General features: G+C 40.4%; 1 protein-coding gene across 1 annotated transcript in view; it reads right to left on the bottom strand.

Moving 5' to 3' along the window:
• The window catches only part of LOC110981399 (xanthine dehydrogenase/oxidase-like), a 28,212-nt gene extending 15,626 nt beyond the window's left edge, over positions 1-12,586 (bottom strand). The window contains exons 1-15 of the mRNA XM_087143124.1: positions 12,404-12,586; positions 8,241-8,298; positions 7,616-7,712; positions 6,736-6,844; positions 6,218-6,406; positions 5,980-6,036; positions 5,372-5,452; positions 3,734-3,878; positions 3,365-3,532; positions 2,985-3,061; positions 2,658-2,754; positions 1,907-2,013; positions 1,444-1,628; positions 871-1,036; positions 27-119 (exon numbers count right to left, since the gene is read on the bottom strand). Of these exons, the coding sequence (XP_086999250.1) occupies positions 27-119; positions 871-1,036; positions 1,444-1,628; positions 1,907-2,013; positions 2,658-2,754; positions 2,985-3,061; positions 3,365-3,532; positions 3,734-3,878; positions 5,372-5,452; positions 5,980-6,036; positions 6,218-6,406; positions 6,736-6,844; positions 7,616-7,712; positions 8,241-8,298; positions 12,404-12,469 (1,695 nt within the window). The 5' untranslated portion in view covers positions 12,470-12,586. The remainder of the gene's footprint in view (positions 1-26; positions 120-870; positions 1,037-1,443; positions 1,629-1,906; positions 2,014-2,657; positions 2,755-2,984; positions 3,062-3,364; positions 3,533-3,733; positions 3,879-5,371; positions 5,453-5,979; positions 6,037-6,217; positions 6,407-6,735; positions 6,845-7,615; positions 7,713-8,240; positions 8,299-12,403) is intronic.
• Between the last annotated feature and the right edge of the window lie 3,345 nt (positions 12,587-15,931).

Raw genomic sequence — 15,931 nt, forward strand, 5'->3', positions numbered from 1 at the left:
TTTTGCCGATAAGAAAAAAAAATTACCTGATACATCTGTACTCCCATTGCAGGATGCTTTTGATAGCTCTGAGTGGCCGTCTTGTAGGACGTTGGCACACTGATTTCATTCAATCCGGGCTTGGCGATGAATGAAACAAACAATTTTACTTAATTCTAAACTATTAAACAAAACGCACATCGCCAGCAAGAAAACAAAACAACTTTGGATTTCACAGTTCCTAACTAAAACCACCTTTATATATACTGGCCAGTCGTTCGTCACGTGTTTTTATTGGAAAGCAAAAGCAGACCATTTCGAGGGTCCTTGCAATGAATTTTTAGACACTCTTTTTGGGTAAAGTGTTTTGAAAATAATTGCACTTATATTAGCTTTCGGGAGAGCTGGGCGCTGCTGCTGTGAATTCATGGAAGGCGCTGCTCAGTTTGGTTTCCAGCTCAAACCAAGAGAAGACGTGATATTACATTTTTAATCATGGATGAGGATGTTCACATTAGAATATAAGCCAAATAGGTTCAAAAATCTTTCAAAGTAAGAGATGAAAAATTAATATATGGTAAATGGAAACGTACATTGTATACATGTGGATTGGGTTTTCGGTCCTTACCTGATTTCATGGGTTTTACCCAGAATATTCCTCTGGGGTTTTTGTGCACAATTAAACTCATTGTCTTTTTTTCTCTCTACAGGTTTCTTCAAACTTACGAGCTACAGTGGCTATACCCTTTTGAGGAATCCTTGGTTTCATTACCAGAAAGGTGCATCCTCAAGGTTTTTATAAAGACATTGCCATGCATAGGCCCTTTTACTGTCACCGTTTTACAGATTGTAAACAAACGACGCTAACAATTATTACTGGCAATAGCTCACCATCTTCAAACTAATTTGCTCCAGGACGGTCAAGTAGAATTTAAAGAAGAAACTCAAGGTGAGCGACTGGCGATAGGGCTCCATTCCCCCTGGAGCACCGGGAGGCAGAGGTAAATCCTCTCCAAGTGTAGGATACATTGCCTCAACCAAATCTTCTTCCCATTTCCTGCAGGCGAAATGGTGACTTATTACATCAGGGCAGCCCAAGACGTTCACGGTCAATCAAAATCTCTTTGAAAATACATTATATGAAAAGTAAGAGAGGCTGACCGTAGTCATACAGATAATGCAAAGCGAAGTGAAAATTTCATTCTTTGATATTCTTACGCCGCTAAAAAATGTTCTTTTTAATGACATTGCTGAAACTGGATACTAACGTATGAACAGGATCATCCAAGCGTCACTAGCCATCTTGATGCCAACCATAAGGAAGTATCATTTGATTTACATGTAAGGAAGACGAACATGTATTACGCCCAAGGTATTTTATAACACAGAGTGACAATCTTATCTATAGGCCCAATTGTAGGCTTAATCAAATATTTGTATACCACTGAGAACATCTAAACTTACCTTCCCGTGATAGCCTTCATTGTCTTCTTGGCCAAGACTGTTGTTGGAGCCATGCCTCCATAGGCCAGGGTGCAATCCGCGACCACATTGCTACCGGGCTTAAAGATCACTCTCATACCTGCATTGACTATGGAGACATCATCTTCGCGTCGTGAAGCTTGCTTGTACCCGTAGAAATACTCGTTCTGCCAAACAGTTTATGTTGCCCATCAGAAAATTCTTTGACCTTTCGATTTGACGTCATAAAACACATGCAACACTACCAAATAGTGCATTCTTTCAACGGCCCCCTTAGAACTAATGTTCACACGGCTATGCGTTTTATTCTGTGAACTACATTACTCCTATTGTGGCGTTATTAAGTTGTTTGATAATGTAAATGAAGTGTTCAAGATGGCACCCGTATCGCCGGGACACAGTCAAACTTATTTCGTGATCTGTTATATTTTTGATCTGCATTTACCTCACTTGTGAACGGGATGTCCACGGTCACAATGACTTCATCTTTGCCAATCACGCTCTTTCTGTAACCGGTGAAGAAATTGCCGTCCATAGTAACGGTGCGTGTACCTAAATAGAAAAATAATAACTTACACACACAAATAAGAAATGACATGAGTTGGGTCAAAGAGTTATCTAAATACTTTCACGCTGTGGGCAACTGTTAGTTAACAATGTTCAGTAAGTCAATTTTTGTTATAATGACCCCACTGCAACAAGGGTTTTTCTTATCGTTTTCAGAGGCTGAATTACGTTTCTTGATCCTAAAAGAGCCGGGTTATTTTGGTCCATCTCACAGCCGAGGGATTTAAAAATACCCCTTATCATTACAAATGCAAAGTTGGAACTCAATCAAACATATAGCTTTGTTGTTACGGTCATTTGAAGTTCAAGGTTAAACGCGTGCCAGCCCGAGAGCACACAGCGTAGAAAAAGTATATTGGGCTGACCTGTCTCGGAAAAATGCACGCTACGCAAGAACCGTTTTTCACAAAATTGGTGTCAAAATGACTGTAAAGACTTACTCTCAAATCTTTAAAAGGCTCAACTTCTGAATAAAAATGTACTGTGGGGGGGGCTCCGCCCTTACTCTTTTAGGGTTAAACCACAACCCAGCAGGAATGTGGATATTCCAACTTTACGACTTCTTCGCATCTTTTTACACCTCCCCATATCTTTATCCTGTCGTGCCCGTAGCTCTGTATTGTGATTACCTGTTTGAGATGCAAGCTGCAGTGTGCTCATTGAAGCCATCAGCAGGGGATTCAGATCGGATATGGGACTTCCAGTCGCTATGTTGCCACCGAGCGACTAAAGTTTAATGTCAAACAAGTTATAGAAATCAAACACAGCCCTAATAAATAGATGGGAAAATGTGCAGTTATCTTAACTTCAGTTTCATTTAAGTTCTGTAATACGAAATCTAGGGTTGATGGATGGATTTAAAAAGCGGTTGGACAAGGATCTTCTTGTGTATAGTGCAATATTGGTGCATCATCTTGCAAAGAACATAAAAGTTGATAACGTATAAGACTACTTACGGCGACATTTCTGATCTGGTGTCCAGCAAACCAGCGAAGCATCTCCACAATGGCTGCATACAGTCGAGTTTTATGCTCTGTAGAAAAATGTGTAGAGACGCAACCAAAAATGGTCACTTATCATACGGTTCGTGCTTTGGAAAGGATGCTTTCACAGTTATTTCCCTCACAGAGTGAATTTGAAAAATATTTGTTCGAACATTTGTTAGCCTTTACTACTGATGCGAGACAAACAAATGCAGCCCAAGATCTTCCCAAATGAAATTGCAGTGATCTTTCTGATAATTTCTACTCCCACTCGCACAGATCGGGACTTTCACAGTCCTTCTTCGTAACATGGTCGATTTCTGTTGTCTACCAGTCTTTTCCTGCATGCTTACCTGGCTGTGCTTGCATAACCGACTGGAGAAAGTGATTCAGTTCAGTTAGAGACACAGATGCTCCCACTTTGACTCCGGTGGGCGTGGTACTGATTTCAGTCAAAGCAGGGATATGATTCACGTCAATCAAGACAGGGTAGACTTGATCCTTAAATTTCACCTCCACACCTTAGATTAATGCAACACACAAATCGGAAAAGTTAATTTTCCCAAAGAAAAAAAAACTTTCTAGGGGCAATTTCCACCTGTTCAATGTTTCTTGCTTGGAGAATAAACTTTATCTTTCCTGCTCTAAAATGGAAGGGATACATATTCTCTCTGGGTAATTCTGTATGTTGTTTTCAGTGCAGAAGACTCAGCTTCACTCACCAATTTCTGAGTTTCCTACCACCATCTTAGCTTCTGGGTATTTGGCCTTTATGTCGAGCACTTGTTGCACTGTGACTGGGCGAAACCAAGTAATTTGCTCACTGACGAATTTCAACAATTTGGTAGGCTCTTCTCTGTGCCTTAGCTATTCAAGTAAATGAAAATTGGTCATTTGAAAAACGGGGGCATTTCTCTAGTAAAATTTCACCCAACAATTTAATAGTGTTCTTTGAGTCGAGCAAATCTGGATAACAAAAAATACATGTTCGTTTATTGGCGTGAAACAGTCTTAACTTGTTGAATAAATAAAAAGTCGCCACTCCCTCAACATTTTTTGCGATATTGACGCACTGCAATTTTTTGTTGAGTTGAGCCTTTAGGAGCTTTTAGAGTAATTCTTTGCAGTCATTTTTACACTATTTTTGCAAAATTTTAACATGCTGTTCTCGCGTAGGGCGCCTTTTCTCGAAACAGGTCAGCCAAAAAATGTATGCTTTTTCCACCGCCGTGCTAAACACGCGTACTGGTACGCATGTAGCCATGAACTTCAAATGACTTATAACAACAAAACAAAACCTTCAATTGAGTTCAAATTTCATATTTATAATGATAAAGAGTGTTTATACGGGCTAAATTTTAAAAAATCAGGCCTGGCACAGCCGAGTTCTTAGGGGTGGGGCGGAATCCACCCCCTGGCTGCCAAACTAACCCGACTCTTTTAGGGTTAAAGCACTGGCGTAAATCACGGGGGATGGGGTTTTATATATATATCCCCATCACTTTTGACAGGGCGTGGGTTATTGAATCTTCCCCACTTTTCCGTAGTGCAAAAATATAAGGCAGATTTTGAAGATTATTTTTTCGGACTTTCCAACAACCAAAATGAATCCGTTAGCAAGGGAGAATAATAAAAAGCCATTCTGCAGGAATGTGCTACATTATGCGTCATGAACATCACCCCCATATAGTGTCAGGCGATGTCAGCAATCCCTCTTCCGGCTTTTAAAATTTCCATGGTTGGACAAGTTTCCCCCCCCCCCAAGGGTCTGCCAGTCAATTTGTGCCAGAATGTTTTTCTAACAAATTTACGCCACGGATTTAAAGACATACATGTTGGTGACAACAGTCGCTACGCATTGGCTATCGTGAGAGCACAAGCGGCGGCCCAAAGTGTTATCGAACAAAATGTATAGCTAACAGGTGCCAACAAATCGTTCATTTTTGTAGCAGTGATTTATTTGAAGATTGAGTTTCGTCGTTGGTTGGGTCACATTTTAATTTTTTCCAAAATTTATAATTTTCATAAATTCCAAGTCTTAGACCGGTATTTAATTGAAGCTTTGTGATCATTTTGACTTGTGTCAACATCTCCCCTGGACATGACTACACGCAACAGTGGGTGTGTTCAGTGTTCACTATCCAGAGGTCACTATTCACTGTACGATCTTTCCATGTCTAGACACCTTAGAGAAAGGAACAGACGTGGGCCTTTACGGTAAAATCAAGTTTCTTATCGAAATGCAGAATAATTGGCGTTTTAAAAAGGTGGCTGAGGACAACATAAAAGTTTTTGCCTCATTTTAGGCAGCGTTCATTAAGCCACGATTCGGAGCAGAAAGTAGTGTTGAAGATATTTACCATGAGTTCCGGCGGGAATATGGGTTCTTGAGAAGGATCGTACGGTACAAACTCACTGGGATCAAACAAGCTAGTAGACACCTGGAGTCGAACAGAAAAGCTGCACCCATTTGAAACGAACAAACTACTCATAAAAATGAATCAAAAATAAAAACACGAATAAAACAAATAAAAAGCATATCCTAAGGCCAAAAAAGTCTCTAGTTTCTGGTCATCTCTCGCATCCCCGAAGACCTGCACGTTGGAAAATAAAAGAGTTTTTACTAGGTGTAAAACGATGTCCAAAACCTACCAATATTGCTTAATCGACTGGAATCCTGCTACTGCAGAATTTTAAAGTGTTTTTGATGGGGTATGGTTTAGTAATACATGTATGTGAACTAAGATTGATTTCGCTAATCACCATGACTACCTATTTGCAACCTGTGATGGTTACCTTGTTACCTATGGTTCAACGGGGAATTTTAAACCATTAGTAGGGCATAAGCTGCACAGAATGAGAGTGCCGTTTCCTCATTAACAGCTTGCGTAATTGTAGCATTCATCGTGGAGATGGTTCGTGAGTAGAAGGCTAAGCTTTCAAGTTAATGTAACTATCGCTTACTTACCCCATCTGCAACCTCACTGCAGCCAGTGCAGTTCTTGTTACTTCCGCAGCATCCTTCCTACAAAAATATGTTTTTGAAATTCTTTATGTGCTTTTTCGTCTGAGAGTGATAGATTGTGAATATATAAACTCAGAAAGTGTTGATCCTACAGTGATATCAGGCCATGTTAATTTGGTTTAGTGCCGGAATTTCAATTAAGCCTTAGCAATTTTTCAGCCTCATGGTGTGTAGTTCTGACCTTAGTGAACGACTTGTACCCCTGCAGGATGGCGCGGTAGCCTGTGCAGCGACACAGATTCCCCTCGAAAGCACTCTCAATCTCCTCCATAGTTGGCTGTGGATTGTTCCTCAGCAGCGTGTACATTGACATGACGAAGCCCGGAGTGCAGAAACCACACTGACAGCCGTGGGCCTTAGCAAGGCGCTCCTGTATATAATGCCGCCAAAGTATTTCTCTTTCTTGTTCCCATATTCGTTGGTGAATCATTTTGATTGGTTGATTGGTTAGTTTTGCAGCTGTTTTATTGAAAAGCCGTGAGCCCAGGAGCCAACAATGAACAATATTGAAAGGTGAAGCCCTGGATGGAAACTGAAAAGGAAAAGTCTATTATATGGGTGAAAGGTATTCAGTTGAGCCCCTAAGCTTTTGCTTAAATGGAGTAAGTAATCTATCATTTTATTTGTATACTTACTTTTTTTTTGGGGGGGGGAGTTACTGCAGACTAAAGTTTGAAGGAAGTCACTCTTTGCACTTACCTGTACCGGATGTAGTCTAGTCTTGGTACTGCCAATGCCTTCAACCGTAGTAACCGCCATTCCATGCACATAACAGATAGGAATTAGGCAGGCATTGACTGCGAAGTGACTGGAAAGCGTACAAACATTTTAAAAATGATATTCACATTTAGAGGAAGGCAAATCATGCGTTGACTTGACTATATGACTACATGTAGAATTATTAGTAATAATCTCTTCCCCGCATTTAAAACTAATTTAGTGCACAAATTTTCTCCACACAGGCGACGCATAATACAATTTAAAAACAAATAAGTGTAGTAATGTTCAGAAGTAACAATTCAAAATGGGTGACTGTAATATAAATGTCTAAACGCTCCAGGTAGGGTTATCTTCCCCGTACCCTTGTGACAATTTAAACCTTGTCTACTTCAGTGACCAGGCAATGACGTGCAGAGCACTCTTCACTTGCAACTTTTTTGGAATTAAACTCTTTGCATTGCTCTCTCGGACAGGGAGTCGTTCTTTTGAGGGAAGCTATTTGTTTTTTTTGTCATATCTTTCTCTCCCAGAGATTGTTGCATATTTTCCCTTTGGTTTTTAAGGTATGTGTTACGTTAGTTTCAGGACGTTTCGTAGATTTGCTTTGAATGAGTATTGGGTTAGTTTATAGTTTAATTATAAAAATATAATCGGTGTAAGGGAGAGGGTTAGAGATAGGGTTATACCAGTGCAAATGTACCATTGCGCAAAACCTCCTCAGTATGCCAAAACCAAATTGTGTAGTAAATCCATCTTGATCAACTTACACTGCTGTAGAGGATTTGATGCACTACAAAGGGAGAATGGGGAAATAGAGGGTTTACCTTAGATTATGATGTTACTGAAAGAAAGCACTCACCGGATCGTTTGGTCCTTGGCAGAATACCTGGACAGCATCACTGTACACGCCCCACAACCTCCTTCGCCGCATCCTAACTTACTTCCAGTCAGAAGCACTTTGTTTGTCACTCAGGAAATTAACACAATGTATTTGATATTATCATTGCATTTGTGGAAACATTATCGACTTGAAGTCTTTTGTCAGAAACGAGATGCTGCATTGTTCTCAACAGGATATGAAAGTGGAGACAGGCTTTATTCTAGGCTGGTATGAAGGACTTCACTTTAAGTTACTCTTGTGTTATTTGATTTATTTGAATCCAACCTTTCCCACGATTAACTTCACGCGACCTTAATCCATATTCTGCAATAATCAATAATCGCGAAGAAACAGCCCCCATAATCCTCTGGGTATTTTTTTTTTTAAATAAATTGCTCTTGCAAGGATCTGTAAAACCGTGAAGAGATTGTGGGCTATGCAGCAGCAAGTCATAGTTACCCTTGGAGCAGCAGGCAGAATTCTGTTACTGTGTGGTTGAAGTCATAAACCTCTGGTTGATGATGTTTTCACCACCTTACTGAAGACGTAGCTGCTTTTTTGTGCTTTATTAGCTTATTCCATAATATTTTTTCAGAAAGGATACATTTTGTTCGAAGGTAGGTCAGTAATGTGAGTTGTGGGTCAACATGCTTGTCAACTACCTGGATTGACACAAGAAGAAAGAAATGAAATTTAGCAAGAACCATGGTGTCGATGTAAAGTCTTCTATAAAATTGGAATTTCATACAAACGCGTTTATAGATTTTGAAAAGAAAAATCGTTCAGTATGACTTCTTTGATTTATAGATTTCATCATTGTAAGATCTGTGTAAACACAGGCGAGCTATTGCACTGCCGATTTTGTTTTTAAAACGAAATACGACGGCAAAATTATGAACAGGGCGATATCCTGTGATGTGTGAGATGTATGCACAATACAAGCATTTCACAATAAAGCGCCTCCAAGCGTTTGTAACACACTCGCCAATCATACCGAGCGAAATCTGTCGACCCAATGCGCGTTTCGCAAGGGCTGACAGATTTAGCGCATTGTGATTGGCCAACATGTTGCAAACTCTTGGAGGCGCACTATTGTGAATCGCCCGTATTGAAGGCACAAACCTATTTGTACAAGCCACAGTGAAGGTCTTTTGAAACAATGAACTCAAGGCTCAAACAGAATGCATTGTGTTTCAAATTGAAAGTGCACCTTCAATGCATTGGATTAAAGGTGCGACTAAGCACCCATCGAGAAATGTAGCCTTTTGGCTAATGATTCTAGAAGATCGCCTCACTGAGAGTGTACAGCGCAGTGTCAGCGCACGAACGTGGGGCCTCTAAAGACCTTTTCCTGTGATGTCACGATCGTGCTTGACCTATGTTATGTTGTGATGGTAATGAGTGCATAGTGTTGTGATGGTTATCTACATATTCAACATAAACAAGATAAACGTGGTTGAAGCTGCCCGTAGGAATATATGCAATCACCGTGGCGAAGGCGGTCCACACGTGGTGGTATTGTTTATTTTTAGTCACGTAGGTAAAAAAAGTCTATATATAGTGACCCAATTTCCCTTGCCACGTTAAAAGCTGGCAGATTAGGAAAGCAAACAATAGACTGTCACTTCCTGCAGAAATTACTTACTGAGTGAGCACATCCCCACCCTCCCTTCAAAATGATCCTACTTGTTTGAATCTCTTTCTTGGTATAAAAAGAAAACAAGCAGCCGGAAATGGCTCCAAATTCCACTAAATTAAATCCCAGTTGACATACAAGTGGGGGCCCGGCATGGGTTTTTTATCGGGTCAATCGTACAGTTACAGAGATGAGATGAAACTGTGGTTTTGTATTTCAAAGGGCAAAGATCCCTGGGATATGTGTAAACATATGTCATGGGTCCTGGAGGAGAATTGGTTAGTTGGTTTGGACTTGGAATTGGTTGGTTAGTTTGGACCCTGGGGAAATAACAGGGCTCTTGGCGGGGGGACAATCTGCAAAATTGCCGTCCAAACCTCTGCCTGTGTCTCTCGAATATCATTCGTAATACTTATCTTTCAAGTGAGACACCTGTTTTGTGCTTGGCCGGTCTTAATGTTAGTTTAAGACCACCTCAGGAGACTTAACGCTGATAATGCCCTCGCCTGCAGCTCTGGCATTAGTCGCGTCCATTTTCCTTAGTCCGTCTTAAACGGCCAAGCACATTTTATTCCCTTATTTATGCCGTGCTGATATGGCATGTGAATCTAACTTCATTTAGAGGCAAAAATTGATGGCAAATAAAAGCCAGTCATGGGAAAGATTAAATATTGCAGCGTGTGATTTTCAGTTCCTATGACTGGGCCGTGCAAGAATTCATGAGCCATGGTTATGACAGGTATTGCCACTGAAGAGAGGACTGAAAAAGGTTACCATGTTATGTTCAAGCTATAGCGAATTGTCCTTTGTTAGTTTGATCAATTTCAAGTTTGGCCCTCTGTCGACCGTTCGGCCATGGTTTAAGTGTGGCTTAAGTGTGCACAGGTGCAAGAACGCTTGGGACCGTCGAGCAAGTTATACAGCGTTGGCCCCGTTTGAACTAAACTTTGGGATTCGCATGTACTGAGATTTGAACCAACTTTTAGGATTTTGTATCTAACATTGGTTGCCTGACATCAAACTTTGTGATTTTCATGTCTGCTTTGGTTGCCTGACATCAAACTTTAGAATTTTTTTGTATCAAACTTTGGGATTTGTATGTTTACTTTGGTTACCTGACATCAGACTTTGGGATTTGTATGTCTACTTTGGTTGCTTGACATCAAAAAGACCTCTTTCTCTACAAACAGCGAAAGAGGTCTCGATTGGTTTTAGTTTGGTCTCGCCTCGGTCACAAAACGCGTCTGGTGCATTTAGCTCCTCAAAAAAGTACTGATCGCAGAATCAATCATGTCATGATAATTTTCGGGTTGTATTTTGGATACAATTTTTTCCTACCTCGGAATACATTGCTATACGAGAACAGAAGGGGTCTCGCTATACTTTGTCTCGTGGAATGTTGAATGATATAATTGATTTGATCTTAGTGGCATTGGCATTGTTAATCTTTAAGATAGCTTTTTCGATTTTTTATCTAACCCTAGCGCCGCAAGACGTAGATCCATTTGTACCATAATAGACGTCTTTAGGGCAGATGAATGACTCCACCTAAATCACGACTGACTTTGTAAGCGTTGATCGTATCGTTGTTGTTTTTTTGTTTTTTTAGACTTTTTAGTCGTTTGCGTGCCGCTGTATTTAAGCTGCAAATTTAAATGGTCGAGTATATCGATCATAGGCTCTTGGAGTTGATAGAAGATTTGATGTCCAACGATATTTGGGTAGTTTTTCTTTGGTGCCAAATTTATAGACTGGACTTATGCCGTAGCAGACCGTTTTTGGCATCATGATCAACACACGTTCTTCTTTGTCGTCGTCATTATAAAAACTGTGTGAATAGCGCTGTGACATTTGTTTCATCTATAGGCCTATATATTTTCTCAATGATCGCAACATTTGGAATCTGTACAATTGTTGCAATGGTTGCATTTATTACATGCAATACATCCGTCGATATGATTGATGTCGGTTTCAGAGTTTTGTCTTTGGTCTGGCATCTCGATTTTTGGTTTGGCGGTTTGTATGTAGGTGTGATGATTTTCTTTTAACACCCATTTTTTAAGAGAGTGTGAGCGGCGGTGAGAATGAGGGGAGGGGTGGTGGTGAGAGAGCGTTAGTGAGGAGTGACGGGGAGGGAGGGAAGGAGGGGGAGGTAGAAATTTTTAAAGATTTTTTTCATTTTTTAGGGTTGGGTAGGTCCCTAGGGGAAAAGTGCTCCAGAACTCTCCACTCTCGACTACTAAAGCAGCGAAGAGCTCGTTTGCCGCGGTAGTATACATGTGTATAGCGATCATGGGTATCGTTCGGTGTCTTTAATTAGGGTACCTAATTTGGTAATCAGGTAAAAGACCTGCCATTGGGATCTAAACTGTAGTCAAGGAGGTGAAGGGAACACGGTTCATTTATTTTTCAAGGAGGTCAGAGGTAATGCCTTTTGTCCCGGTTTGCAGCACTTTGGTATTCCGGTTGAAAGTTGAGAATAAACACCCGAAGCTGTGGCTCTCAGACACACGCAAAAAGCTTATTGTTTCTGTCTCCTTTTTTTTTGTAGTTCGAGTATAAAAAAGCCTTATTCCCGGTCCCAACATCCTTGCTTTTTAAAGGGTTGTCTTATTAAAGGGTTTGAGGCTATTTGATATATAATTTTTGTTTTCAAATCCGTGGGGGGGGCAAGGTGCCACTCCTACCCCCCTGCTGAATACGAAACTCTACTTTTGAGAAATTACCAAAAGTTGCAACTCTTGAGCTGCCATGAAGAACACCCATAAACCAATTGGTCCTTTTCAGGACCACACTTTCGCAAAAGATATGTACTTTGCAGTCTGCCATTTATCCACTGACAGCTACTTGCGTCTTAAGTTTGTGTCGCAACTTGATTCTTCACGTTAGCACATTTCCTATCGGTCCTTTTCAGCACTTAATTTTTCGTTAAGTTACAGCTAATAAGGCAAAATTCATACTTATGGAAATAGACAGCTAATGTCAGGCATAAATTCGCCTACAATAATGCGTGAACATTACAACCCATTGTATTGCGCGAGATGGCCGTGGGTGTTGCCATACTCAAACTACTCTCGTATATCACATTTTATGACCTAACGGAGCCTATTTGTGGATAAGAAAAACCATACCTTTTTGCCGTTACAGAAGAACACAAACATGTTGACTTCAAGCTGACTCGGTTCGTTGGAAGCCATTTCTGTGTGAGAACTTGTTCGTGAGACGAATGTCTCGAAAGGTGTCAGGAGTGCAATTCGTCAAAGCAGGCGATGAATGCTCTTTCTATCTCACTACTAATCAGAACAGAAGGGCGGGTTTGGCACTTCGACCTTCATTAGCATAAAATGAAGAATCTACCATTGCCGCGGCGGTTAAGAGACTGAGGAGATCGTGTTGATATAAATAAATTTAGGAGTATGCAACATTGCATGTTTATTGGAGTTCCTTTCGTAGTGCGTACAGACTTTTTAAAATAATGTTTGTATAATGTCTGTATGCAGGGAAGCTAACATTATTTACAAGTACCGCGGCTGTACCATTGCCTTTTGAATATTTGTGTCCACATAATCATTATCCTGATAATGTTTAAAGTTTCAATCCAACTAATTGTTTTTATTGTGACACTGTCATTGATTTATAGATTTCACTCTTACGCTTGTTCATCCTATTATCTGAGCACCGTAAATGGCCACCTGAAAGCTGAACGTTTTCATGAAAGGGTGTCTCTGGTCCTCATAAAAATTGTGGAGAAATGACAGCAAGACATCAGCTGAAAACTGGAGTCTTTGGACGGAAATAAAATCCGTTACAACATGGTATCTGTCGAAGAAAAAGATCTGCCCCTGCCATCCTATTGGGAATGCTTCCAGCCTGCTGCAAAAGTTTGAGTAACTTCCAGTGCCATCCTAGAACAACGCAACTATAAAAACTTATAAACTTTTGCATATAGATAAATGTTAAAGTATGAGAATATGAACGTCCCAATAACACATGGGCTGGTTGTCTACACTCCCAGGGTTGAAAGCCCTGGGAAGGCATTAAGTCCTATGATGCCCACAGCCTCCTATGTCCACATTCAGCGTAGTTCATTGTGTTTATGGGGTTCCTAATTACTGTTGAACTTTGGTTTCGGGACTGGTTACTTATAATGTAATTCACATAGGCTATCATAAGTCAATAAGCCAACTGAGAATACACGATAAGGTACGTAATTTCGAAAACAAATTGAATGGTTAAATCACATTGTTCATGGATATTTTTATCCCACACATGCAAACAAGGGGTACACTTGTACAAAGGGTGTTTATTGAAATAACGGCGGGAACTCAAGCCACATACGTGTATGTATCCTTAACTTTTTCATCTTTAATGGTCCCTAATATTATTTTCGAGTAGATAAAAGAAAAAGATCCTATTTTGCACTGTGTGACCACTTTCAACCGAAACTTTTTGATAATGACATACTGAATGCCCTTTTTTGATATTACACGGACACTCTCACCGAACATATATGGACAGTTTTGCTTGGGGAATAACTTAGTGAAATTGACGGATGATTTCACATAGGCTACTACTCACAGTAATGGAAAATATACGTTTATCCATGCTTTCTTACCTTGTGAAGGTCGCTTCCTTTTTAAAGCTGCAGAAAATGAGATAAAAAGAACCAAAAAGAGTGAAGTAATCCATAGCAAAATAGTTGGCTAGCGCCTCGGAATATCTAAGTGGAAACTCATGTCGATGACTTACAATCAGCGACTGTGCAATCTTCCAAGTTGTACGAAGTGCATCCGTTTTTGATAAATATTCTGAGTTATGGGCCTCGAGCGGGACCAAGAAAGGACGCTATTTTCTTAGCAACGGTGGCTCCTTTGGTCGGAACTGAACTTCGCTGGTACACGAGAGACTAGGAAGTGCACGCTACCAACAAATTGAACACTCCTGACCAAAGCAGCTCTTTTCAACAGATGAGGGGTGCTTCTGTTCGAGGCGGATAGCACAATAAAGTAGCTGCGTTTTCATGAGGATGAGTTTTAGTGGTATTTTGTTGGCCTTTTCTGCAAGAGCTAGTGCTTCTGAAACCCGATTGATGCTTTTCTGGTATTCTGAATTTGACCAGTTCATAGTTTAAGTAATAGTTTGTTGCTGTGGTTCTTAGGGTACGTGTTAGATTTGGGGGCGTTCCACATGCTTGTTTTCGATGGGTAAGGGTTATTTTAGGTTTACGTGGATGGGATACAATAAGGGTTAGAACTGGGGATAGAGGTTGTGGTAGGGATGATAAAGCACTTTGTAATACACACATGTACCCTTCATATGTCAAAACACATCAGCGTTGTCAAATTCAATTTGACCACGTTATGTACACTGCCATGGAATTGATGCACTCAAAGGGGCAAAAGGGAAATGTTACTTCCCAACTATAGCATAAGTCCCAACTATAGTTGGGACAGTCCCAACCGTTGTGGTGCAGTTGGGCTGGCCCAACTATTGTTGACCAATGTCTGTGGGAACTGTCTCAACATTATCCAAGTCAATGTGCCTCACACTTGACACAATTCACCTAAAATGTGGCACTTCATCTGTTCATCTAGCCTTATGTCCAGTGACACGGCATTTGTAAATAATATGACTTTGGCACATACTGGGCACATCATGCACACAGGGCCTCTCTGCTGTAGTTGGGGCGTCCCAACTGTAGCACTCTAGTTGGGACGGGCCCAACTATAGTTGAGACTGATGGTATATAGTTGGGGCGTAACAGAAACAAAAACTTTGCATGTCATGCTACGTTTATAAAGTAAGTTCCTAAAAAAACCTTCTTCACCATATCCTAATCTACTCCCACTTTTATCAGTACATTCGTCGAAAAGGTTTCAAATGAAAGTCGTTTGGACAGAAAATCGGTCATATCGCAATGCTGCGTGGTTGCTGAAGGGTTAACTTGAGTGGACTCATGACTTACCTCGAATCAGCTTGGCCCGATATTTTTGGCTGCTTATATCAATTCAACTCAAATTTCTGAAATAAGTAACTCCTGTGATATCATTCAACTCAGCTTTAGTCTGCACCTTAAGAAAAACTTGTATGTATTTGTAATCAAACCGACTTTTGACATCACTGAATGCGACCTCCATGCCAGGGCGGACCCAGGATCAAATTGGTGGGATCAGAGTGGTGGGGATTATTTCTGTTTTAATTAAACAAGTATTTTGGAAGGAATAAAAAATGGAGTGCAAACAAAGTTACAAAATTGCTCCGTTTTTAGTAGTTGGAGGCATGGCTGCTATTTTACCTGGCCGTCGATCTGCCAATGCCCTAATGAAAAAAGACTCAACTCGAGATCCTTTTGAATCACAGAGGCGAATTAAATCAATGCCTATAGCAGTTGCTTATTTAATAAAATGTGAAATAATATAGCTCCATCCGTTTTTGAATCGATTAAAAGCCCGTAAAACCCTTCAAAACCCTTTTTCAGATTTCATATTTTGCTGTGGAGAAAGACATATATAACAGCTTTTCTTAAATGCCACTTTGTTAAAGCTTTGGTAAACCGAAAATCCTTTTGCGGTTGCAGTGGTTGAAGGCATGATCGGCTGGTTGATGCTGTTATAAACGACTTCAGAAAAAATGCAGCTGCCTATTTCTTCTTAATTAAA

The sequence above is a fragment of the Acanthaster planci genome, linkage group LG01 (genome assembly GCF_054643075.1).
Source record: "Acanthaster planci isolate LZ-2023a linkage group LG01, COTS_SCS, whole genome shotgun sequence".
In the NCBI taxonomy this organism is placed as follows: Eukaryota; Metazoa; Echinodermata; class Asteroidea; order Valvatida; family Acanthasteridae; genus Acanthaster; species Acanthaster planci.